We start from the raw sequence: 27851 nt of genomic DNA, 5'->3' as shown, positions 1-27851 counted from the left end.
ACACAGCAGCGGGAGCCTGCTCATTCATTCCCCGTGTGGAGGCAGGGAGACTGTGGACTGGGACCAGTTGATTCCATTCGATTATCTTAAAGGAATGCGGCTCTTGGATTTTAATCGGAACCAGGGGGGATTCCTCGGGATGCGATGGGCTGGTGTGCAGGTGAGCTAACGTGAGAACCAGCTCCGGTGCGACCGCTCATGGGAACCGAGTGACAAGACCGTGCCCCCATTTTTTACATTTCCCCAGTTTGAACTCCGGGACACTGGAGCATGCCGAGGGCCAGCATGACCGCGGCGCGAGGAGCCCACTCGCCCGGTGTCTCGCCTAAGCAGAACGGACTCACGGCGCCGAGCCCCGCGGACAAGCCCGGCGACAACTTTCCCCATCCCTCGGCGGGGAGCGCACCCGAGGACGCCCCGCTGTCCTCCGCCGGCGAGCTGACCCAGACCTGGGTCCACTTCGCCAAGACCTTCGTTCTGATCTTCCCCATTTACGCACTGGGATATTTTGAGTTCAGCTTCAGCTGGCTGCTGATCGGACTTGTTGTGTTTTTCTGGTGGCGGAGGAACACGGGGGGGAAACTCGGCCGACTCAACCGGGCTCTGGCTTTCTTCGATCAGGAGGAGAGAGGTGTCAATCCGAGCCTGACGACCTCTGATTTACCACCATGGGTGAGTGAAGGAGCACAGCTCAGGGAATCACCTCCACACACACACACACACACACACACACACGCAGACACACACCTTATACCTGAGCTGATCTCTGAGTGTTTTTCTCAGCACTACTTTTTTAAGTGTCCAGGAATAAAGAAACAATCAGCTGTCAGGAGCAGGAGGAGCAGAGATGAGCTGTAAAGCCACGATGGAGCAGCTGTGCCTCCCAGCAGTGACATTACCCTGAGCCCCAGTCTAAATACAGCAGGGTACAATGGTGAACCAGACACCACGCTGGAGAGGAAACATGCCCGCAGGGTCCCTGTTATTTTGGGATGCAGAGTCCTATCTCCCTTGTAGTGCACTCACTCTATTCTTATTGCTGCAACACTATCCTGGCAGAAAGTGTTGGATAACACTGGGGCTCTTGACTTTTCCTTGTCAGGGTTAATAGTTTAGTGGTTAGGATTTAGCCCTGGACCCGCTCCTGGGCCCTCAGCAGCCCCTGGATATAAATGAATGCGATAACATAGGTCACATTTAATGAAGTGGTACCTAAACAGAAAATATACAGTGTTTTAGAGCCGAGGTGGACTATTGTATTATAGTTCTATATGAATAGTTCTATATGAATAAACCTAGTCCCATGCAGAGTGTTTAAACAATGATTATAAAATAGTAATTCATATTCTATACAAATCGATCCATCCTCCATATACTTGAAGTGTAGAAGTCAAGGATTAACTGACTGTGCTCTACTTTATTTTTCCAGGGCAAAGTATTTCCTTGGGGGGGGGGGAATCGGAGTCAATTAGAACGATATATTCTTCCTAAACCTTGTTATATCGTCTCAGGGGTCCAGTTTGTTAAGACTGAAGTTAATCGAACAGCATCCAAGGGCAAAATACAGCCTGACAATCGCATATTTCAACAAGCTCCAAGTCTCAACTTATCAAACTCTAAATACAATACTTTTTTTATCAGACTCATCCCAGAGTCACAGCTCAACTGGGATGGGATGCTCAGGGCAGTCTCATGTTTTGAGAACTGCTAAAAGATTATTCTGCTGACACATGATCTTGGAGGATGCATTGAGACTATTAAATAGGGAGTGGTGGAGTACGATGGGGGGGGGGGGGGGGGCTACAAATGTATCCCACTTAAAGGAAAGAGGCATCATTACAGGGACCTCAGCCAATCCCCTGCTCTGAGTCTGTGGTTTATAAGAGAAACAGTAAGTCAAGCACTAGTTTACATATATCACATGTCATATACTGTTAGTAGCTGGGCATCCATCACATCACAGGAAATTACATGACAACATCCAGGGGGGCGTCACAGTGATGGATCAGTTTGCCTCAGACTCACAAGCTGAGCACGTACCAGTCTGGTCATTATGGGGGGAGAGTTTTACCAGTTAGAGTCATAACTCCTACATCTTGGCTCAGGCATGTTTGTCCCCACTAGGCAAATGAATCTCGACAGAGATGGCATTGCTTTGACAAAACCTTTTTTAGTGCCATGCAAACTTTCTGAGAATGTCTGCTGCCAAATCCTCAGTGGTATTCACACAGAGTGGGTCTCTGGCCGGCTGCTGAAGCAGATACTTCCACCAAATAATGTCCTTTGTTTTGTTTTAATGTAGCACAGGAATAAAATGAAAACAATGCACATATAGTCTCACAAGCTGCTGTTTCATTTCATTTACATCACTGTTCTCTGCCTGACCTTTACCAAGCATTAAACCAGTTCTTCTTACAGGGACACTCCCAATACATTGAAGTGCCACACATACTGTGATGATGACAATGGCCATAGAGATGTTTATTCAAGTATGTGTTTAATACCGAGGCAGTAGTCACTGGTGCTACATTGACCTGCACTACATTGAAATGAAATATTCTTCCCCCTGGTCTGTTAATGAGGTGGAAAATCATGAGAGACATCGATAGAATGCAGGCCAGCACAGCACTTCTGCCAGAAAAGGTCCTGATACACTACAGTCCACTTCTTATAGAGTTGATTATTAAATATGTAACAGTAAGATGGTAATATCCTGGACACCGCTGATGTCTTCTTGTACTTCTCAAACTTATCATAAAAAAAGTAAAAACTAAATTCAATTGTCTATAGAACTTTTCATTTTTTGTGTCATTCGTGGCACAGCGGTTAAGAAAGAAGCCGATATGCTGCTGTTTGACCTCGGCTGAATTTCAGTTAAGTGAAAGCTGCTTTAGTCTGGAGGAGTCAGATGCTCTGAATTGCAGTAGGCCTCTCAATGCACCTCTGTCAGAGTGACTTATGAGATGTAGAAGTTTTAGAGGTAAGCATTGTGTGTCTTAAAAAGAGATACAACTTTCCATGTCAGCTAAATCAAACTGTCTCTGCTTCGTTTGTTCAGGGAGCTGAGTTTTCGGAGCATAATTAAGTATTTAAACATTTGTCTCTACACTCTTTGTGCTGATTATAGGGAGTTTGAACTTGTGTCACACCAGCATCTTTGTTATTCAGGCACAGCCATTGTGTGTCTGAATAACAAAGATGCTTCGCTCACACTTTTTTTAGCTTCACAGCTCTTCTCTGGCAGCACTTACCACAAAACACGAGTCCTGCTGGATAAACCCTCCATCGCTTCACCCACATCTTCTGAATAGGGTCAATTTGTCAGGTGTGATAAAGAAGCCCTGCCGGTGTCCCGTCCAGTTAACTGCATCATTTCCACCTCAGAACTGAACCATCGGCCTGGTTCTGTCATATTATCTTGAACTTTGTGTTCCCCAGTCTCCCTGCTCCTGTCAGTGCTTCATCCACACTTTGACGTAAACGCTGGATAAGCACTTTAGCGGGCTGCTCCATGAGGAGTAGTGCTGTCCCGTCATATCTCACCAGCCCTCCAGCGGGCTGCATCCCTTCATCCTGCAGCTGAGATGAAGAAATAAACGCCTCCAATTTCATTGTGACGGAGGGGCAGCTTTGTTTATCTGTTGTATTAAGGGGGCCTGTACGTTGTTGGACACCTTTGTGCTAGTAATCGACTTAATTCCGGGCATTTCCCTTTGCTCATGTGAAATCAATGGCTGATTTGCTTTGGCCATTCAGAGTGATTAGTCATAGTGCAACTCAATAAAATTCCCTTCAACCCGATATTGTCGTCCTAGTAACACAAATAACACGAGTGCACCTTGTTCACACTCAACATGTGGAAATACAGTAGATCAATTCTGAGCTTTTTACTCATCTGGTGTCAGTTCTCTTAGATCAGTTAACACAAAAAGATGGTAAAAGAAAGCTCACATAATCAATAATGTATTCTTCTCTATGAACAATCATTGTATTGATGGATCCACAAAAGTGTTGCCTGGTGTCTGGCTGCTGTAAAGGTCAGAATCACTGCCTCCTCCATGTTAGTGGATGAGACATGGACCAAACTAAAAACTCATGGTGCAAATACAATTTTTCTCAAGGATGGTTTCTGTCATTCTAGTTGTAATTAGTTATTTGATGCTATACAATGGGGTATACATCTTTCTGGATGAACCTTAAATACCTCAGTCCCACACATAATAATACTTACTAATAACTGATGATGTTCTATTTAGCTATACTTTGGGTTCAGTGCTCATTAGCAACAGGTTGTTCACTGCAAGCATGTTGGCATTAGCTCAAAGCATCCGTGGGTGAAACTGCAGCCTCAGAGTGCTGCTGGTGTGGCTGCAATTTATCTTCATCTGTAGGACTTGTCTCACCGTAAAAGTACATCAATGGATATTTGGAAAGTCGATCTGAATGCCAACTGCAAATATTACATATTCAAACACGACTAGCAGCTTTAAAATTTGTTAAAAAAAAGAGAACTATTTTACACTTTGGGTAATTCAAGAGCAATTTGAAACGAAATGGGACAAAAGAGAGGAACACACTATACGGTCAGACCGGTGCAAACAGTTAATAGCATATCGACCTTCCTGTTTCCATCGGGACGATTCTGCACCGTGGCTTCTAAGGGCAATGATTTTATATGAAGGGGTAATCGTCTACACTGAAAATCTAATTTCACACATTTCTCTGCAGGTGAATAAATGCAACTGTGAACTTTAAACGTATAATCTAGAGTCAGATTCCAGCGGTAAAAAGACAAATCTCACCATGTAAGATTTCATGTGGATTTTGCCTTGAGAAAAGCTGCATGATCAGACTCATTGAAAGCAACACATCTGCTCTGTTTCTCCGTGACAGGTGCACTTCCCAGACGTGGAGCGAGTGGAGTGGCTGAACAAGGTAAAGAATTGAGCGGCTGTCTCTTTCATTTGTTTGCTAGAATGAAAGCTGGAGGAAATGTGATGTCTGCTGCCCCCCCCCCCCCCCCCCCCGCTCACTCTCTCATCTTCCCACTGGGGCTACGAGCGCTGCACATCCGACTTAACATGCAGCTCCATTTCTATGGCCCCGTAAAGTGCATTAACCCTTACAAATCCCCATGGTAACAACCTGCATGTTCATGTTAAAGCTCTCGTGAGTGTGCACTGTGCAGGCATCAACATGTAAGTAGTGTCTGTCTCTGCTTGACACGTTTGAGTAAATGCTTGTCCTCTTAAGATTTGAAAGTATCTATATCCTTCGCGGTGCGAGAGAGGACGTGATAGAAACCAACCTAAGGAGGGTGAGGTTTGATGTTGTGATGTTCATCTGCCGTAAAGCATTGCACAATGTTATAAACTGCATATACGTGTACATGCCCTTTATTTCCATTATGCAAAGTGAACCAGCCTTTAGTCTGTCAACATCAACTGCCTGTAATGTATGTTTGAAGTTGAGTCCTCTTCCTGTTTCCCCTCAGACGGTGAAGCAGATGTGGCCCTACATCTGCCAGTTCGTGGAGAAGCTGTTCCGCGAGACGATCGAGCCGGCGGTGAAGGAGTCCAACGCCCACCTCAGCACCTTCTGCTTCAGCAAAATCGACATGGGAGAAAAAGTGAGCACCCCTCAGCGTTTCCAGCAGGGCGATCTCAGGCACTGCCACTGATCACATGTTGTTCCAGCGGCAGAAACAGACTACCAGCAGCAGGTGCCGTTGGGACAGCTGGGCGAGGGTGTGTGGGAGCCCGAATGTGGACACACGTAGACGCTGGCACGTGTGCTTGTTTCATAAATAGTTTCCATGTGGGGGTCAGGAGAGGGGTCGACCTTGTGCTGACCACGTGGGGCGTTCCGGAGGGGTGGGGGGTGTTATTGGTGTGCTGTTGATGGATTGGAGGACTGCTGTGGCAATAATGGTTTCTTTTTGTTGCGGTGTAGCCAGTGAGGGTCAACGGGGTCAAGGTTTACACAGAGAATGTGGATAAGCGACAGATCATCATGGATCTACAGATAAGGTGAGTGAATCAGATCCATGTTTAAATGTCTGGTGTGTGTATGTGTTTGTATCATAATGCAAACTGTTGACACCTACTGTTGTGAGAACAGCCACAGAGGTACACTGGCAGGTGTTTATCTATCATTGTGTCGCTGTTGCTGGTCTGATCCAACTTTAAGATGGTTTCTAGTTTAATCTCTGTAGCATCTTTCTGATTCTGGTTTCAAAGTGTTGTCTTCTACAGATAGTAGAAGGGAATTGCTAATTCAAAAAAATGAAAATCCCCCCAAATTATAATAAATACAAAATATCTTTTAGATAGTTCAGTCCTGGTTACTGTACAGGTTTTAGCAAACTCTCCTTGAACAGCTACTTCCCCAGAAATTCAGCAGAAGCCCATGCGTTTACAGAGCAGCCAAATAAACTTAATCAAAGAAGGCAATAAAATGTATTTTTCATCCTTCCATGCACAAATGTACAAACAGTAACAGGCAATTAAAGAAGCGGTGAAAAGGATTCAAGTCTTGTTCGAGGCAGCTTTGAGCTTTTATGTCCCAACCGTTTGCATGAAGATGCGAGAGAAGCCAGAGAGTGAATGAGCCTCTGGAGGAAAACTCTGTGATGCATGTTCATGTTTGTTCAGCAGGAGCTTTTCAAACAACTCCATAAAGATAATGAATAAAACATAAACTCACCATGATGTCTGCAGTGTCACTAGAAATATTTGTCTGTGTTTGTCACTCAGCTTTGTTGGCAACACGGAGATAGATGTGGACATCAAACGTTACTACTGCAAAGCCGGAATCAAGAGCATCCAGGTGAGGACGTTTGCTTTTGTCTGACTTGTTTCACATCCTCACACAGGTTCACTTTCTCTAAAACAAAAAGAGGCCCTGAATGTACAAAAAGTGAATCCAGGTAAAGGTCTGTCCTTTTGTACAGCAGTTAATACCATGATGCTCAATTCATTTGGACAGGAGCTTTTTTTCCTTTTAGTTAAATATTATTTTATAAAAATTTGTCATTGCCGAAAGCTTTTAGTGTTCAACTGTATTATTTAATCATTCTCTGGTCTGAAAGAGTAAATTTGACTCTGGACCTCCACAGATGGGGTAATGTTTGTTTTCATACTAATGGGGCTCTCGCCCGTTATGTGACAATAAAGTTAATAACTACAATTAGACATATAATCGTGCAGTGCATCTGTGGAAAGCTGTTATAATGAAATGTTCTACAGCTCTGGTTCCTAACAATATTTAGCCTTGATCCCCTTTGATAGAAAACAGTGTCTCCTTGTTTTGTTAGAGTCTCAAGGCTGTGAGCAACATTTCTTTGTCACAACATGTAAAATTCATTAGACTTAGAATTTGTCGAGTTGTGTACTTAATCGCAGTTTTCAACCAGAGAGAAGTCAGTTGGTTTAATCAAGGAAAAGGTCTGTTTCATTTCAGTGGCCTCATATCCTGGATTTTCATGTAAAACAAGATAAGATAATCAGTGTTAATGCAGCAGCCCAAGTACAGAATAACTACAGGTAAAAAAAAAGAGATTAGAACTGGAGTAGGACTCATACGTCAGCCCAACAGGTCCCCTTAAATCAAATCAGGCTTCACCAAGTTGCACACAGTCATATATCAGTTCCATAAATATGCTCTCATCTGGATCCATCCATCTCAAAATGTTAAAGAAAGTCAGAAAAGAAAATCCCGGAACTATCCTCTCCTCTTATCCAGACCCACTGCATCCTTCCACCAGGTTTTGTGGAAAGCTGTGTTATAGTGATTGTGTAATGCTGCCAACTAATAGGGAAACAGAGAAACAAATGCTGATTAGAACACGATCCCTTGAGGGAGGTTATAAAATAGATGAAATCGAGCAATGTAAGAACATTCAGACTCCGCAATTAGATGCTAAAATGTAAAGAAGTGCAATCCTGACAATCTATTGACTGAGCAGCGTTTGAGAAACACAGATTTTTTAACATAACTCTGCTTTTATCTGTGTTTTTCCTGGTCTCACTCACCTGGTTCGTTCGTCACTAGGAAGAGAACTCAGCCGATAATTCAGCTTTCATTAACAACCTGATCTTTTGTGTGTTTCTGATGCGTTGAAACTCAGCGGGAAGGAAAAAACAATCAGGGTGTCTGCTTGTTAGGTCTCGTCCCTGGGAGACATTTGTTGCGCACTGGCCTCATTATGTTACTCAGGCAGGCCTACATTTCTCTGCAGCTCATTATCAAACACATCAGTCTCCATCGGGCAGGTCTACGTTACACAGAGCTCACAATGCTTACATTCCTGACGGCTTCCTGAGGAGTGGGGTCAATCGCTGACTGGTGTTGGATATCAAATTATTTATTTAGCCTATTTTTGATGGATTTCAAGGTTAGGTCGTTTCTCTAAACAAATCCATTGATTAAGACCCATCTGTTTCTGTGAGTCCCTGCTGGTCCATCCCTTGTGTAGATAACCCTGACTTAAAGACGCTATTATTCCTCAAGACAGTTTTGTCAATACGATGATAAATAAACACTATACCAGCGTTTCCTGAAGCGGGAAGCGAGCATAACATCGATGGAGCACTGGGATGTAAACTGTGACATTGCTGCATAAAGAGGAAACAAAAATGTCAGATCAGTGCGTGAATAACACCCAGGTGAGGTTTATGTGTCAGTTCAAAGGGAGGTCACCTTGAATTCTTGCTGATTTGGGATTTTCTTCCATTTCAAGATGACAAATTGCCGGATGAGTTATCCAGGTTTCAAACAATGATCTTTCAAATTCAGAATTCAAAGATCCTCTTGTTCCCCGCTGAGGATTAGAGCAGCTGTGCAGCGTCCACACGACACATCCAGCGCCTCCAACACTGTAATCCTTGTGATTGTCGTAATATGTTATGGAGAAGGTGGAGGATGACACGGGGCAGGTGTGAAGACAGGCTGCGATCGGGTTTCCGACCTGTCACGCGCGCCGCGGCTAACGGCTCCACCGCTTTGGAATGTCAAGGGCCAGGTCGATTCCTTTTAAGATCTGTCATGGTAAACATGTGTGTGCATGTGTGTTCCTCTCGTTTCCATAGATCCACGGCGTGTTGAGGGTGGTGTTGGAGCCGTTGCTGGGTGACATGCCGCTCGTCGGAGCTCTGTCCCTGTTCTTTCTCAAGAAACCAGTAAGTACAGACGTCCATGGTGGGAAACTGCAGGTCACAGTGAGAGTTACACCTGAAGAAATGCAGCATGATTAGAATTAATGGATTTATGCAGCGCTTTCCTGGTCTTAGCAGCCGTTCAAAGCACTTTGCACTAGAGACACATTCAGCAGCCAATCACACACACGGACTATATCCTGTGCTTTTCTTTCACACATTCACACTCGGCCAGAAAAGCTGTTAACATACGGTTCAGTGTCTTGCCTAAGGACTCTTCAGTCTGCAGTGGAGGAGCCAGGGATCAAATCAACAATCTGCTGCACACGAGAGGATAATCGGGCAGATTATGAATCTGATCCAGTTCTAACGCCGGCTAGACATGTTTGATATTACAAATCGAAATCCGGGAGGCTAGTTTAATGTGAAAAGACCAGTGTATGGGGGGAATGAGTAGAAACCCACAACAGCCAATGAGCTGACCCGCAAACATCACCAACCAGATCCGTAATTGTGTTTAGATCATTTGAAAATCCTCTAGTGTGCCACAGTCATTGGCAGACGATCCTCTCTTCCTCCTGAGCGAAATCTGTTAAACTGAGAATTTAATATTATTTGAATATTACAAACCCAGGTATTTAAATATTTGTTATTATGTTATCTGACATGTTTGCAAAGAACAGCTTACTCAACATTTTACTGTGAATATCCCAACTGCCTGGACGTCTTTTATCCCATTAGTGTTTCATTGCGCCTCATAAAACTAATTCCTTGCTGGTACTTTGTTTCTCTGAATAATGGACATACAGTGGACCCAGAATGATAATTTCATTATTCAAATCACAGCTGAATCACAGTAGGATGTACTTTTTAACATGCACAGTCTCGACTACCAGTTGGTTTTTACAATTACCAGCTGCTTGCATATCCACTATTCCTCAGTGCCAATGCCATTAATATTCCTGTGAGAAACCCCTGTGCAGAGCCAGATGCTGCACAGCTACAATGTTGACCAGGATAATCCCGATGGGAGGACCCAGTGGAACCATAGCAGAGCTTTAAATAGCTGCAGATGAACACAGCCCTACTTTGGCAGATTTCTCTGCACACTGCTAACACTCGCAGTGAAGATGTTACTCTAGGAAGCTGCAGGGTGAAAACAGCAGTTAATAAATGCCAGTGCAGTCCCACATGTATACACACAATAACGCATCTAAATCTTCCCCCCGCTTCCAGTCGATGAATATTTAACTGGTAAACTGAAGGAACCCCAATAACTCAGCGTCCTTTCCTCAGGGGGCCTTAAAAGGTCGGATCCTGAGTGCCAGGGGAAACATTTCCAGACCATGAGAGGTCTCAGCCCCGTCTGCCTGAGAGGTTTCACTAATACGACTCAGTGCAGTGTAAATAAAAAGACGTAACACACACGGCTAAAGAGATTGTATTGCTCCAGCACAGTTGAACAAACACTTTATGTGATGACTCATGAAGCCGAGTGGAGAGTGGAATTCAGTTGTTACCGAGATTTTTTTTTTTTTTTGGAAGAAATCTATTTCGAAAATAAAAAAACCCCAATTTGCAATATTTGTTTCTAAAAGTTCAGGATTTCCAGCTTTTCTCTGTTGGATATCACATCAAATTTGGCTTTTAAATGAACTGTTCTACATTGTTTATTCACTCTCTTGACGGGAAATGAGAAGTTTGATACCGCTCATATTAACGTACGACCAAAGGTTTTACATTTATAGAATAAAGCAGCAAGTCCTCACATTTGAGAAGCTGTTACATTGAGTCACTTTTGAGGATTCGTAATCTATCTAAATTATAAATTGTTTCAGTTGACTAATTGTTCCCTGACTTATTATTTAAGACTCATTTAGAACTAGGTTTATATTTGGGAGATATATTAGTAACCACAATAGCCCAAATACAACAAGGCAAATCCAGGGTGTGTCATTCTACAGTATTTTCACACACACACAGCCGCCCCTCCTCCGACATCACTCACAGCGCTGCAGTGCTGCCCTCTCCCCTGCAGCGCTCGGTGCATCTGCTGCAGTGGAAGCAACGTGGGCAAAAGTAGGATGAGAGAGGCTCATTAAGAAAAAACACTGCTCCTGCAGCTCGGAGCGTGCAGGAGCACATCAAAGCTTTCCTGAGAGAGAGAGAGAGAGAGAGAGAGAGAGAGGCAGGATCTGTGTGTCTATTCCAGTGTCTCACACAGCTCAACTCATACCCACATTCGACAAGTGAATCAAACTTCAATCACTTCAATTTGTCACCCCTGAAAAAAAAAAGACGAATATAAATCAGCACTGATATCATAGAAAAGTCTACACCAGGCTGCAGCTGCTTTTATAAATATTTTAGTAATCAGGTGCTTCTGTGTTCATTTCCCTTCGAGGATCTTGTGCTTTCTCTCCTGTTAAATATGTTAAGTCAGAAAACTGTTGTTTTTCTGCCAAACTTTGAGAAAACAACCAGACAGGATAAGTCACACCTTTTCCCTTTTTAAATATTTAACACGGCAACAATACAGAAAAGTAGAGTTTAATTTTCTCACAAGGTAAGTGTTGATTTGTATTGTTTTGCTGCAGCTCGTGTAGAACTCTGCTGGTAATCAGTGGAGTTTGTTGGCCATATAACAAAAAGCCAAGTGATAAACGTACTGGGATATATTTTTGTCGTTCACATCATTCACACCTTCCAACATTGTGTTCTCATCTCGTTCTATACATACTGTGGCGTCTTTACTTAGTTTTATGGTTGTTTCTTGTTCTCGGGTCTCAGGTTGGAAAAGAGATCTTAATTTCAATGATTAAAAAAAAAACAATAAACTCTTGTTCTCTTTTAGCTTCTGGATATAAACTGGACCGGCCTCAGTAATCTACTGGATATTCCAGGGCTCAAGTAAGTAAATTAAAACTGGCTTTTCCTGCTATCTGACAAAGTGTCTTTGTGTTTGTAAAAGGAAAAAAGGTTTGCGTTGGTATGAGGTTGGTCGCGTTTGGTTTCAGGAACCTGGACTCGTGCCTACTTCTCTTTCAAGCCATGATCATGTACTATGGCTTTTTCATTAAGTCATTCTGAACACATTGTACCTTTCAAGGTATTATACTCTAAGCCTATTTTTGGTTTAGGTGTAGGGTGTAGGATAGATGGAATAACTTATTCTAACCTGAAAAAAAAAGTAAAGTGTGTGTTTTCCCTTGAGACTGGCTGGCTCGTTACCTGAGGAGATAAAATCCACTGAATGCTAAATAGTTCTTTTGGGGGTGTGTTTCCTGATGTGATGGATGCTTCAGTTCCTGGTCTCAGAGCTTGACCAGACTGTTGATTTTGGTAAACCTGTTTTTTCTGTCGAGCTCTTTGCAAAAACACCCTGAGATGAAGCATTTCGCGATCTATGTGTGACTTATATATTTATTGTACTAAAAATAACCAAAAAAAGATCATGGCTTCATGATCGAACTGGTCTCAAACAGGTGAGATCAAGAAAAGTGTTGTTGTTATAACCTGTTTACTTTGTCCTGCTTATGTCCGTGTCCTCCCCCAACGGGTTGTTGTGTTGTGTGCGAGGGGCAATCTAATGAGAGTTGATTAAGAGATGCCAACAGCGCAACACAATTACTCGCTGCTGTCCCAAGTGGCTCATACATCATTCACGCACGGCCCAAATGTGACTCATGCACCAGTGCTGCTTTTCTGAGACTACGGTTGTGTGTCTTATGCCCTGCTGCTGAGGACAGACACGTTGACACAGGCCCGGCTCAGTGACCGGTCTCCCCTCAGCCCTTCTGTTTCACTGCTCCGTGGGGGGTGTAATGACTCCACGGAGCTTGTGCAATCCGGCATGTGACTGTGTGTGTGTACACATGTGCTTGTGTGCGTGGCCGTGTGTGGGTTGTTGAGGTTTCCGGCTGCTGACAGACACCATCAGCTGCTGTCTGGCCCCCGGGCATCTTCCTTAAACCTTGTTTTCATTACGCAACATGTCTCACTTGTTTATTTACATGTTAGAATGTGTTTACATTGCTGCTGACTTGGGCTTAGAATCTGAATTGAAACCAGATTAAGATTCTGCAGGCATGCTAGCAGCTCTGTGACACTTCCATGATGTAGCAATGCTCGGAATGGCAATGCTAACACACTGAGTGTATTAGCACGTATACTATTCACAATAAACTCCTTAGGAAAATGTTTCCTGTTGTTATTAACCAAGTGAGAAGTATTGATTTATATAGAAACTGATTTCTTTTAAAACCAGTGGAGGGCGCTCTGCTGGTCATTTGAGAGAATACAGGTTTCAGGCACTTCAACATTAAAACACAGATGTTGTACGGCTGAATCTGGAGCTGATGAGAATGTCATTACTTGTTCAGTTTATTAGTCATGGAACCAAATAGTGGCCATAATTAAAAATGTGATTCGATGACACCACTAGAGGAAAAGACTGGGGACTGCCAAAGTGATCATAATTTATCCTCAGGGGGAGATTTATACGTTTATACTAAGTGTCACGGCAGTTTATCCAATATTTGCCTTGACATTTCATTTGAAAAACATTGTGGATGATGGATGGTGGCGCTAGAGGAAGAGTTAGCAAACCACAAAAGTAATCTAAAATGAACCCTCACAGTCCGGTCCTCCACCTCAGAGTTGTGGAGATATTCAAGTCTGGTGGCACACAGACAACGCCATCCACAGGGCTGTGCTGCCAGGATAGCTAAAATGTTATTGCCTGTCAAAAGATGATAGACATTTGTCTTTTGTTATTGCAATGTTTACACCGGGGGTGCAGCCAGAGCTGATGCAGCAGGTTTACACCTTCGGATCTTGACGGGAGAAAAAGCCATGGCTCTGATTAGAGTCGTAATGTCTGTAATCGGCACACAGACAGGATCCGTAGCCCGGCGTTTCATCGCAGGATAAGCTTATGATTAATCAAATGAATGTTTCTCCTGACTCCAGAAAAACGCTGGCAGCTAAATTGAGTTTGTTTCATCGGAGTGTGTGTGAGAGAAGATGGAATCTGTGCCGGATCAGTGTCGCGTAGAGAGGCTGAAGGAAGCTTCGGTTTTTAAAGGAATGTTTGTTTGGTTTTGTCTGAAGGAGCCACAGAAACTTATCAGTATTCTCACCATTTTATGTTGAACAATCCCCTTAGCTTTATTAGTGTACTCAATTCCAGGATTGAAATTGACTGCTGGAACTTCTAATAAAAACATAAATAAATCATAAATCCTGGAAGTCGTTCACAATCTCTGGCCCGGCTGCTGTCAAATTAAACACCCCCCCACCCCCCACCCCCCTCCCCCTGAGAATCCGGGTGGTTTGACATTTAAATCTAATCAATCTCATTTTAGTGTTTCCAGTGTTACCTGTGTAAACCCTGTGTTTTCTGGGGGACTTTGGATTTCAAGTCTGAATGGCCAGTTTTGCCCTTTTAGCCGGTGTTTGCTGCTGTGTATGATCGACTGACAGCGGAGAGGAAATTAATGGGAGTTGGGGAGTGGTTGTGATCCTTGTAATCACAGGATTATTTATACACTACTGCAGAGCTGAGAGCAATAAATACAAAATCAAACCCCACAATATCCATCTTCTTCAATTTCAACTTCATTTTTAATCACGTTAATAAATGAGTTTGGAATCAAGTAACTGATGTGTGTGGTTCAAAGGTAGTTTAACCACGTGAAGTCTTTTGAATTCCAAAGAGCGGCTTCTACTTAACTCTGCTAAACTACGCCAGGTAGCCTTCAGTCTTATCTCCCATCTGAGGCAGCACATTGTTTACACCTGGTAAATCAGATCATGGTTTCAGGCTCTGGGCTCAGATGGGATTAGAGAAGACTTTGAAAAAACGTAGGATCCTTCAAGTCCATTTTTAAGTAAGGGCTTTCATTCGCCGGAGGATTAAGTCATATCAGTTCCCTGCTTTAATCACCATCAGCAAACTAGAAACATAAGTCTCTTTTGTTAAAGGAAACCTCTCAAGGAAAATGATGTGTATAGAATCCTCATACTAGAATCTAGTATAAGGATTCTATACACATCATTTTCATTTTCCATCTAGTAACTAGATGGTACAGAGGAGAATCAGGAAAAGGTCTGTTATCAAGTATAAACATGCATGTACGTTTTCTAATATGTAGATCAGAGATAGGAACACTGTGTCATTACATTTGGATGTTTTGTTGATGTTGAAAGTTCTAACATCAACCGATGAATTGATGCACAGAATGATTAGGTGTTAGTGTGAGGTGGGGCGGATGTTTGGATTGATGTGATTGATAATTGATTATCTTGAAAGCTGCAAACAATCCATTTGCAAACAATCCATTTTTTTGTTATTGTAACAAGATCGGAACATCAAAAATGTGTTTCCATTGCAACAAACAGGAACAAGTTGTTAAATTAGTTCATATTCCATATGCTAGATTTAATTAACCATTCATCTTTTCCAGCATTATGTTTATTTTTACTTAAATGTTCAAGTTCTTGTTGTTTCCCCCCCTCCAAGTTACACATTTCTATAGCATTTTATATGTATTTTCTACAACTGCACAGTCAGCTGAACCTCTGTAGGTGGATGTTCTTGGCTTGCAGAGCCTCAGTGGAACACATGAGCTCTGTCTGAAAGAATCCTTAATCCCAATTCAACAACAAAGTTGGACAGGAGTTGAATTATTGACACCGATCGCACACAGGCCGTCACGTAGCTACTCTACGTTTCTGCACAGGTGTAAAGCTGTGAAGCAAAGGGGATTGGTCCATCAGGTGCCCTGTGTATGCAAGCTTCTGATTTATTAGGCCACTTCCCAACTGAGCATGTTGTTGTTCCTCATGTGTCAGCACTGATGTGTTTCCTTGAGTAGCTGTGATCACTATTTAGATTAGAACATCCAGATAGATATATATGAAGGAGTTGTTCTCTAAACACAACATCCAGTATATTGTCCTTCTCCAGCTGTGCCGTGGCAGCCCGATGAATACATGGACACCCTGCTCTTACCTCAATGTCATTGTTGTCGCTCTGTGTCGAATCATTAGAGGATCACTTAGACATTCAGGTTTCTATGTGAGCAGGAAGCAACATGCTTGGACCCCCTCATGTTTTCCTATTATCCTCTCACATGCAAAGCAGAAATGAACGGCACTAAGCTGAGAATATTTATGACCCAAGGGCACCCTTACCGTCTTTTAAATAATTAATTGCTTTATTCTTTTTATCTCTCTTTCCCCACTTCTCTCCACCCTCCACCTCTTTCTTCACAGTGGCCTCTCCGACAGTCTCATTCAAGATATAATCTACAGTTATTTAGTTTTACCCAACCGTGTCACCATCCCTCTGGTCGGGGACGTGGAACTGGCCAAGCTGCGCTTCCCCATGCCAAAGGTACTAATGCAGTTCTGAAATGCCTCCAATTAATCCCAGTGTGTTGATAATGGCTCTTCTAAGGCTCCACGTTCATATACTCAGCTGTGAAACATCCAGGGAATTCATGGTTCGTGGCACAAAGCCTTGATTGGTTCTGTCTGCTTTTTCTTTTCAATCATAAAGTTATTTTCATGGATTTGAAGTCAACTCTGAGTCTTAAAACAGAACGAAGCCCGAACCACAGAAAGAGTCAAGGCTTCAGCCCTGCTGTCTGTATCCATGGCAACAGGATACAGGCAGCAGCATGTGTCCTTATCGGGTTAAAATATTTCTACTGGAGATATCTGCTGCTTGGACCTCCACCATGAAGGATAATTATAAACATTAATACCAATCATTGAATCAGCTAACTATTCCTCTTTATCAATATGAAGCAACAATAGAAAAATGTCTAGATAAATAGGTAAATGTAAAATATGAACACAAGGAAATAATATACAGTGAACAATATAAACTGAAAATATGAGCATCTGCTTTTCTTCTCTATTATATATCATGTTTTCATATAGAAGTTTATTGAATTTTAATGTGATGTTTCTGTGAGGTTCAGACTGTTGATCAAACGAAACAAACTATGATTTTATAGAGTAAACATTAAATTGCTTAACGGAGTAAATGGTTTAACAGATCTATTAACAATTTAAATGATTTATTATAACGGCCCTGGTCCGATTGTTGTACATGTACATGCACATTAGATGACTTTAATCACAAACGTCTAACTCTGGAAACAAGCCACAGTTTTTCCTCTCACTCTGCCTCACACATTCATTCCGAGCACTGGCGGTAATGTCACATATAATCGACTCTGACTCCTCCGTGGCCTCCAAGTGTCACATGCTGCTATTTCGGAGTCGCTCCCCGTTAACGCTGTGCTCTGCGCGTGTCCGCAGGGAGTCCTGAGGATCCACTTCTTGGAGGCTCAGGATCTGGAAGGCAAGGATCAATTTCTGGGAGGGCTGATCAAGGGCAAGTCGGACCCGTACGGCATCTTGCAGATCGGCAACCAGCTGTTCCAGAGCAAAACGGTGAAGGAGTGCCTCCATCCCAAGTGGAATGAAGTTTACGAGGTGACGAGTATGAGAAATTAACAGCATTGTAGTTCTAATCAAAGTTCTTGCAATTATATATAAACCGTTTGTTGCTTGATTGTTTAACGTTGTGTTCATCAGGCCCTGGTGTACGAGCACACTGGTCAGCATCTTGAGATCGAGCTGTTTGATGAAGATCCAGACAAAGACGACTTCCTGGGAAGGTGAGTCTCTCTCATCTCCTGCTCTGCTCTGACCCTGTCTCAATTAAATCAGAAGAAACATGGTCTGCTGCTCCTCAGCGATGTGATGAGGACGAACAAGCTTTTCTTTGTTGTCTACCAGCTAACAGGGACGCTAAGGCTCTGGTGTCCCGTTACTTTTCAAACTCACGTCAATGTTGAAACCTTGAGACGAGGTGTCGAAGGTATCTCTGCCTGCATCAATTAAAGTGAAGTAGTGATGTTGCTCCGAAGGCTGAAGGGCAAAACCGATTATTTTGCCCCAAGGCTGTAACACTACACCCAGCGCCGGCCACAGGAGGCAGTCGATCAATACCTGGACTCACTCTGTTTGGATTAATGGGTGTCATTTGTCTTTTTGATGTTTGCCATTCAAATTTAAGTAATAATGTGCCGTTATTCACAGCCTCATGATCGATATGACTGAGCTGCACAAAGAACAGAAGGTTGATGAGGTGAGACCCTTTTTTCAGATTGTCCATTTTATAAAAATTTGTTGAGAGTTTGCACGTTACAAAGAGTCTTTGAAATAAGAGGACATATGCTTATTCCCCTTTTATGGTCCAGAGTTGTGTGAGAAGATTGATTTCCCTTTTGTGCTTATATAAATAAATATAATGCTACAGCCAGCAACCAGTTACCTTAGCTTAGCATAAAGACTGACAGGTTGAAACTCAGCCCAACTGCTGCTCTCAAGCTGCTTTCAGATATACACTGAAGTCCAGATATTTTCCTGCCATTTTCCAAGGGGGCTGTATGTGAAATTGAAAATGTCAGATTCAGTTGTTGATGACTGAACATCAGCTGAAAGAATCATGATATAATGTGTTCATAATTGAGGTTTAGAGGTTCTGGTAGGTTCATTAAATCCCCTTTGAACTCTCCCTTTAAGAAAGTGTCCTCCAGGTTGTTGAAACACTTCTCAAGCCATAAATGAATAGTTGGATTCTGTCAATGACTTCATGTTTTCTGACATTATTCCAGTGGTTTGACCTGGAAGAAGCTCCCACAGGGAAGCTCCACTTGAAACTCGAGTGGCTGTCTCTGCTCTCCACTACTGAGAAGTTGGACCAGGTAAAGTAATAGGTTTTTAATGATGACTCCTGCTTTAACAGAACAGCAGAAGACGTGTGTCACCGCTTATTCATTTGACACATGTCAGTCATAGTTATCTTACGGCCTATCCTGTCCTTCTCCTCCAATCAGGTGTTGCGGAGTGTGCGGGCAGACAGAAGCCTGGCCAATGACGGGCTGTCATCAGCGCTGCTAGTGGTCTATCTGGACTCGGCAAAGAACCTGCCAGTAAGAGACAATGCTATTGTCCCGATTCTGTAGCTTAATGTACTTCTTCTAGCACTGAAATATATTTATTATATTTATTCTCCTCCCAAAGCACTTTTGTTTAAATAAGGATTATTTGTCAATGTGCAGCAATGCCCAGCTCTCCTCTCACCATACTGTTTCATGCTTTGTGACACTTCATCGCATTTGCTTTTTATGTTCTTTGAAATTTGTTTTTTCACAGTTAAAACCACATCCAGGCTTGATTTTTACATACTACAGCAAACCCAGTCAGAAAAGAACAAGTGCATTGTGGTTGTCGCCAGTTGCACCACATGGGTCTTTAGTTAGATTACGAGGTCATTACTTCTGAAAGATTTTTTCTCATATAAAATAATATGAGAACCGTGAATCTTTATAACCTCAATCTTTCAAGATTATTATGTTCTTCCAATAAGGTTTAAGATGCTGTCATTGCATTGAAGGTCATAAAGTGCCTGGAGTCCTTCGGTTTAGTATCTCATTTCAATATGACGCTTGTTGCCAATCTCAGTCCTCATAACTCTTTATTCTCTTTGCCTCTTCACCCAAGAGTGTCTTCACCGGCAGCTTAGGCTGTGGGAACTTGAGTGAGAGGAGAGCGTCTGGCCTCGTCTTTTGCGAGAGCAATACTTCGGCGTATAGAACAATATTCGTGAGTCCGCCAGAGCGTTTGCATCGTGCCGGTGTTAGCATTAGCAGTGTGCAATGACGTGGATTGAACAGTAACAGGTGTTTTTAAAACGTGTATCTTGGAGCATGTGTTAGCTGCACGACTGTAAACGTCTAATGGAAGTTTCTCGTATAGTTTCCAATAACTATTAACAAGGAGCAGAAAATAGAACCGAAGACTCAGCAAAGTGACAGAGCTCATAATGATCTCTGTCTTTAAAAAAGGTTGCACAGTGGCATAGACTGTTTACTAGGATGGACGACATGGCAGCTGCCCAAAAGTGAAGCCAGATAATCTTTATAGCCCTCTGGTGGATTGTTGCCGTACAGGTCATGAAATCCGCCTCCTCCATGTAAGTGGATGGGACCAAACTAGATAGTCAAAGTACACGTCTACTTTTTTACAGAAAGCTTCTCTCTGTCATTGTATGTAGTTATTCTCACACTGCTAAATTCAGGTGTTAGGACATATACACTTTTTAGTCAGACCTGTGTTTTCATTACAGCAGCAACTACACCATCCCTCACTCTCCTTTTTAATTTTGTACCCACATCGTACATGTTTCAACTCATGTTATTATCCGGGTCTGTCTCGTGCCTCTTCTCAACCATGCCGAATCAGTCCCGTCCTATTAACTGTGGGTGTGATTTTCTCCCCCCGAATCTCCTTGTGGCTTAAAGAGCAACCTGTCAGATTTCACCTATGACGGGTTGAAGCAAGTGTCAGTCTTTAAGGCCCTGAAGGTAATGTGGGAAAATTGGACGGCATGTGCACATTGTACACCCGGTGTCTCTCCTGTGTTGGCCCTCGAGCATCATCTGACGTTACGTGTTTGTCACACAAGCAGAGCCGATTGACTTCTGTGCATGAAGTTGGATGGTTGCACCGTCTGTCGTGTGTGTCTCGTTTGTGCTGTACACCGCTGTCTGGCTTCATGTGGATGTGCATGCGGGAGTTTAATGTTGCACTCGAGTGTTACTGTACACAAAGGGCAGTTTTCAGTCTTTATTCCTTTTATGGTTGATTGGAACTGTTGATTCTTCAGCATTCACACATAGACTGGTAGAGTAGGAATGTAGCATTACAACATTTTCACAGTTGCTTTACAGAATAAGATCGATAAAAAAAATACCGCCGAGAAAAACAATGAAAGATATAGAGATAAAATATTAAAATAATAGCTGTATTGTAGAAAATTAAGCAATAGGAGGAAGTACTGTCAGAGATAAAAAACTGAGTGTTACAGTGATGACAATTCAGAAAAATACAAGTACGCTCATAATTGAATAAATAAATAAAATAGAATACAATGATACATCTGTGAAACTCTCAACACTTGACAGATAAATAAGTATAATTCATAATAAAACTCCAGGGAGCCTGTGCCAGAGGTGAGAACAATAGTAATACAAATATGCCTCACTGGGGGGTTTTCAACCATGATTTCCTTGTTCAGTTTAGTGACAACATTACTGGATAATATGCAGCTGTTCTTAACCAAGCACAGCCTCAGGTTACACAATCTCTTACTCAGAAATCAACTGCAGCATTGTTCCAGGTAGCGCGAGTCGTTTCTTGCCGTTAACATTTCCAGGAAGTGTCCAGCATCCCATTGTCACACACCCGGTGACACTCCCTCTGTGCAGCAGTGGGTGGAACCCGCCGCGGCATCGTGTGTCAGTTCTTTTTGGCGTTATAGGGCAAATGAAGTGCAAACACTTCCCCTCCCTTCAGTCTGTCTGTGCCGAGGACATGTTCGGAAAACTAAAATGCTGCTTAAATGTGACAAAGTCTCCTCGTGGGTCTGACATCCGAACAGAGACTCAGAGAACATTGGCAAATATTCTGGATGAACACGTCTCTTCTCATTGAGAGTGAATTCACAATGAGGCGCACACCAGGGTGAGCTTCAGTGCAAAACACAAGTCTTCAACCCAACAATGAGGAGACAAATCTTAAGGAAGAATCATTTAAATCATTTATACATTTGAATTGATTACATAGATACACACTTGGGATTTGACTCCATACAAGAAAGACATTCACTCTAATTAGCCTCCATGTTGGTCCCTAGATTAAACATGATGGTTTGGCAGCGTTTGGCCTTTCCCCTGCAGGGCCACATAAACTGTCATGAGACATTTTTTCCCTCTGGAGAAAAAATTAAATTGGCTTCTCTAAAATGAAACCTTCCCCCCATCTACAAAGATCTTTTCCTCTTGACGTCTCCATGATCCGTCAGCCACAGAACGCAGTATTACTCCTGCAGGACTGTAAAATAGAGAAAAAACAAGAAGACTTATAATAAAACGGAAATGGTAAATGTACAAATAAATGTATCTATTTGTACATGCAGTTTCCAGTTATATCGAATCCCTTCACTCATTCGTTCAAACATTTCTAAAGTGCAACAATGCAGCACTTCTTTTATCACACATCTTTCTCACACTGTCAGCACAGCCAGAGGCAATGTTATAGGCCAGTCTCTTGCCCGAGGACACATTGGAATGTCTGATGCCAGGGATTGAACCATCGACCCTGTGAATAGTGGATGATGCTCTCTAACTGAGACCCAGCATAGTACATTAATAAATAAATCGATCATTAATGAAATATAAGAACATTAAATTATATTTAATAATAATAAATAACATTTTATTTATGTAGCGCTTTTCAAAACACAGTTACAAAGTGCTTCCTAGTGAGGAAGACATCAAATAAAAAAGCAGAAATATAAAAGCAAATAACTCAGATTAAATCAAGAAGCATTTTCCAGTAGATGAATGGTCTGAGGTACCTACCAGTATAAATTTACCGATTTATAAGAAAAAAGTAATTAATAAAGTGAACAAATAACTAAGATAAATGTAAGAGAGGCTTTTTGAAAGGAAGTGTGTTTAAGGAGGGAGCTGAAAATACAGACCTTGAAAATAATGGAACAAATTGAACATTAAGATATTTTATGCTATTCAACGCGCTGCACTTCAAGTTGCTGCAGATCAAATAGTTGGATTCTATTCAGCAGCAGTTGGTTGAGACATAGATGACAAGTGTAAGCACCACCCGCCAGTGAAAGGATGGGTTATCGACTAAGTACAGACTCACAGCCCCTGGCTTGTAGATATGTAGGGTATTATTATTCTGCAAGGAATACTGAATAATACTTAGCTGTCAGAACTCGGCACTCTAAAATTAGACTGCAGAGGAGCAACACAACTTGGCATGTTAACCTCTCCGCCTGCAGCCCTGCCTGTCACCAGGGTAGTCGACTGTTCACCATCGAGTGCTTGATTAAAAGACTCACAGCAAGCTCCTGTTTGAGGTTGGGTGTAATTATGTTGCGTGTCGGTGATGGCTTTTACATCGGGTGTCACACTGAGAGGAGTCAGGTCCATGTCTCTGTTTCTCCGACAGTCTGGGAAGAAGAGCAGCGCCGAGCCCAGCCCGTACGTCCAGTTCACCGTCGGACACAAGTCTCTGGAGAGCAAGGTGAGTCATAGAGTCCATTAGTGTTATTACACTGTCCAATTTCATCCTGGCTTTGTGCTTCAGGAGTGATTTATCAGTCTGTGATTTGAGGTTATGAGAGACGGAGGAACTTGTCTTGGGGTTAGGGTTAGTATCTGGATGACCAAAACATGAACAGGAACACAGCAGGGACAGTAAAACTCTTTCTAATGACCAACAGCTCCGTTGATTAATTTCTCCAGAATAGTGTTTTTTAATGAGTTGCTCCAAGTGTCTCTAAATCAACCAGTAACGAACCTCTCTGTCCATAAAGATCCGCTACAAGACCAAGGAACCTCTGTGGGAAGATTGTTTCTCATTCCTCGTCCACAATCCCAGGAGGCAGGAGCTGGAGGTGGAGGTGATCCTGCATAAAGACTCATGACAACATGTATTTTTCATAAGCACACGCTTCCGAAGGGTGGGAAGAGCTGACGGGCTGATCGTTCTTCTTCCTCCACACACAGGTTAAGGATGAAAAGCACAAATGCACGCTGGGTAACTTGACGGTGCCTTTGAGCAGCCTCCTGGTGGAGGAGGACATGACGCTGACTCAGTGCTTTTCTCTCAGGAACTCGGGGCCCAGCTCCACCATCAAACTGAAAATGGCTCTGAGGGTAAACATGCTCCGTCTCCCTTCTGCCTGGTTCTGTGTGTTTTAGGTATGGGTCAGGGTTAGAGAGAAAATAATACTTTATCATTTATGAAAATATCTCAGATCAGATATATCATTCTAAAGGAAAGGTTAAAATTACTTTCTTGTTCATATTTTCTCACAGTGCATCTTCACTTTTGATGTTAGAAGAGAAAAACATTTATATTCACTTTTACAGCATTATGTTGAATGAGGTTGTTGGATTTTAGACTTTTTGAATAATCTCTGCATTTGACAGGGAATTAAATTACTATTATAAATGATCACGATATTACAGAACCGACGCAGCATGTTATTCCAATACTTAGTTCTCATTCAACATTTCCCCGTCTCGTCATCCTTCAGATCCTGTCCCTTGAGAAACAGGTTTCCTCCGACCAGCCTTCCTCCGTCCAGGTGAGGAAATCCAGCGCCCCCCAGCCGCAGCCCCAGCCCCAGGCGACCACAGCCCCCATCAAAAGACGCTCGGCCTCAGACTCCCCGCTGCCGCCGCCCACACCTCCCCCTCCCCATATCAACACTTCCACCCTCACCCTGCAGCACAGGGACGGCGAGCCGTACGCCGCCAGCCCTCGTCGCAGCGTCTCCAACCTGAGCAGCTGCATGTCCAGTTCCCAGAAACACCTGTCTCACAAGGAGTCCACGCCGAGCCTGGCCTCGGACATCTCTCTGCCCTTCGCCACGTTGGAGCTGCAGCAACGGCTTCGTCAGCTGCAGAAGTAAATGGCACACATTATTTTTATATCGGTTAATCACCTGTTCCAAATTTCTTCTTGTATTTCTCTAGTTTCAAATGACTTCATACTTTTTGAACCTTTCAAGCAATCTGTCTCTCTCTGCATTCAGTGACGTGCATGTGTGCTGTATAGATTCAGTTGCAGTGTCTTGACTTGACCCTGACTGTCTCTGGTGTGGTTGCAGCGGCTCAGCCGTTGGCCAGCACCCGCTGGGTGAGGTCCAGCTGACTGTTCGACACAGCTCCCAGAGGAACAAGCTGATTGTGGTGGTGCACGCCTGCCGGTGAGGGCCACAGCTTCCATCGTCCACTGAATGTAAAATTGTGTTTTGCTGTGAAGTCGCCTGAGGACTCTTTCATTTTTGTCCTTGGTTTTTGGCCCAAGTCTCAAATCATTGTGATGCGTGGGTGGAGATTCTTCAATCTGCCAACCATCTTGCTTCAGTGTGGAAATATGCAGCTCATTTAAGAACAAGAACACAACATTAACCTGAGCGACATGTGCCTGGCAACATGTGAGTGAAACCTTTCTGTCCTGTGTGTCCTCAGTAACTTGATAGCCTTCACCAAAGACGGCTCCGATCCCTTAATCCGTCTCTATCTGCTGCCCGACAAGAGCCGGACAGGGAGGAGGAAGACCAGCACGATGAAGAGGACCCTTAACCCAGTTTACGATCAAACGTGGGTTTAGAGAGTAACACCACCTGAATAATCCTGTCAGTTGCATATTTGTAATTTAAGAATTTGTGGTTTGATGTGTGTGGTTGCTGGGTTTCTCTACTTTGGACGTTTGTTTTAGTGGTAAATTCGCCAGCTGACTCTGTTTTAATAAACCTTTGGAGCTTATTTGGTATCTTAGGGATGTAAGACTTAAGTCATCAAGATAAACTAACACTACATACACTTAGAAGTTGCAGTCATGGGATATTTTCTAGTATGACAACAGTTTCCTCAGTAATAAATATTTAATCGCTGCATTAAATGTTTGCAGCAAAGCTTTGGTCCCTTTGAGCAAAGATACATTAAGATCAGAAGCAGGCAGATTGGATTCCAGCTCCTATTTCAGAAACACTTGGAGGGATATTCTGCAAGATTTGCTCAGGGTGACCTCAATTTAAAACCTGAACGCGTTCTATCCGGGGCACTCGAAGGAGATTTCATTGCATCTGGCACAAACCTTCACTCTGACTCAGGGATGAGCTGATCAGAATTGGTTTTGTTCTTGTTTTGCAGATGAGTAATAAAGCTCCTACGATTTATGTTGTATGTTTATTAACTATTTTAATTTGAGTAAGTATGGTGTCATATTAAAATGTTGTGTCTTTATAGGTTTGAGTTTAGTGTATCTATGGTGGAGCTGCACAGGAGAACTCTGGATATCGCGGTGAAGAACGGAGGAAGCATCCTGTCCAAACACAAAGGGCTCTTAGGAAAGGTAACTTCTTCTTCTGTTTCCAAACTTCTCTAGCAACAGAGCCGGACCCAACTTCTCTAGTAACTTCATTAATCTCTTACCTGTTTTCAAACATTGCAGGTGTTGGTGGATTTAAGTGGCGAGGATATAGCAAGAGGATGGACGCAATGGTAAACCTACATTTCATCCTTTCTCCTGTGTATTATTGAGTCACTTCTTCAGCCAATAATCAGCCTGTTCTGTCACTTAAATATTTGTTTTTCTTGTTTTCTCTTGCAGGTATAGTTTAAGTGAAGACGGATCTTCATCCCAAGGTCCAACAAGCATTCAAGACTCACTCCTCTCATTGTGAAACCATCTGCTGTAATATAGTGACCTTGTTAATCCAAGGGCACATTATTTCCATGTTTATTTTTCATATCATTTACAGGAAGTATTTCAGCATGTTTGTTTATGAACATTTCCTGTCTTATTATTAATATTTCATTAGTGATGATTTGAAGATATTTTCACACATTGTATTGAAACTCACGAACTGACACGTCTCTGTTGTCAGTGTTTTATGTAAATATGAAGTTGCTTATTCAGTTCCCGGGACTCGAAGGGGTTTTCATAACGTTATGTTTCCTTGAAGGAAATGATGTGGAAATCCGTCAGAACTGTTTTGGGCTTTTTGTCCGTAGATTTATTTAAATGGGACAAACTTGTCGTGTGAGAAAACTCTTTCCAAAGGAACAGAATCAATCACAAAAGTAGCAGTTTTGACTTTTATATATATATTTTTTGTCATGAAGTGTTATTTGATTGTTTATCTCTTCTTCGTCTTTATGCTTGATTACAAACATGGAATGCAGATATGCAAAGAATATTTAAAAAAAAAGATTGCTCTGTGATTTTAAGAGGACGTTGTGCAATACTGGTTGTTTGAGATACTGAGGAGCTGGAGGCATCTTAGGGCTATGAACAAGTGCTGTATAATATAAATGAAGGATACTTGAATAATACTTTGATTGTTGTTCAAACCAAATGAGCAAACTGAGACAACGATTTTCATTTTCTGAGCAGGGCTGCCGGATGTAAATGTTTTGCCACGCAGTTGTAACTGTTTGTTGGAGCGTTTAAATCTTTTCTTGTTATCTATCCTGTGCCTTAAAAACCCAGTATGTAATTTTTTGGCCTTCTTAATTTCATTATTCTGAATGACTGATGCCTCGTGTCTTTTAAAGAATAAACCGTTTCTCTTCTGAAAACCGTCTCAACCATTTTAACATGTGTTGTGTAAGGATATATTCCCACATGAGATGTTAACAACATTTTTACTCTTTAAATTTGAAAGAGAGAAACTGCATTTTAAATGCTTGTTTATTGCGGGGTCATATGAACTTATTTCCACTTAAAAAACAAATTAACATGTGAGTCACTTGCACCAGTGCATGTTTGGGGTTTAAAATACCCTTGGGAGAGGAATAAAACTACAAATTGGACCTTGCAGAATCATTTCCACTGAGCACTGGACTCTTATCGATAGCAGTGGTTTGGTACAGAATAAATTAAATCACGTGCTTTACTAAAGACCATCATGGACTCTCAGAATCACGCAGTTTGGCAGATAAACGCAACGACAACAAAAGATAAAATAATAACGCGGGCTTTGTCGCCATCAAGCGGCAAAAGTGG

At 42.4% G+C, this 27851-nt stretch overlaps 1 protein-coding gene across 4 annotated transcripts; it reads left to right on the top strand.

The window, feature by feature from the left end:
• Positions 1-43: 43 nt before the first annotated feature.
• On the top strand, positions 44-27418 carry esyt2b (extended synaptotagmin-like protein 2b). 4 transcript variants are annotated; one of them, XM_062379963.1, is made up of 24 exons: positions 44-160; positions 248-672; positions 4894-4935; positions 5495-5629; positions 5953-6029; positions 6756-6828; positions 9090-9179; positions 12010-12065; positions 16434-16554; positions 17490-17666; positions 17769-17851; positions 18276-18324; positions 18854-18943; positions 19076-19171; positions 19743-19844; positions 23277-23351; positions 23644-23730; positions 23837-23986; positions 24370-24743; positions 24946-25044; positions 25310-25441; positions 26090-26195; positions 26295-26344; positions 26454-27418. In XM_062379963.1, exons 2-24 carry the CDS (start codon positions 271-273, stop codon positions 26524-26526), a joined length of 2739 nt encoding a protein of 912 aa, XP_062235947.1. In that variant the 5' UTR covers positions 44-160; positions 248-270; the 3' UTR covers positions 26527-27418. The 4 variants fall into 4 exon arrangements, with proteins under 4 accessions (XP_062235947.1, XP_062235948.1, XP_062235946.1 ...); XM_062379964.1 differs by lacking the exon at positions 19743-19844 and adding an exon at positions 20543-20605 and having other exon boundaries at positions 44-672; XM_062379962.1 differs by having other exon boundaries at positions 44-672.
• Positions 27419-27851: the final 433 nt, after the last annotated feature.

This window comes from Platichthys flesus, chromosome 21 (assembly GCF_949316205.1).
Source record: "Platichthys flesus chromosome 21, fPlaFle2.1, whole genome shotgun sequence".
Lineage (NCBI taxonomy): Eukaryota > Metazoa > Chordata > Actinopteri > Pleuronectiformes > Pleuronectidae > Platichthys > Platichthys flesus.
Note: the sequence above shows the minus strand (reverse complement) of the source record. Positions and strands in the feature narration are given on the sequence as shown.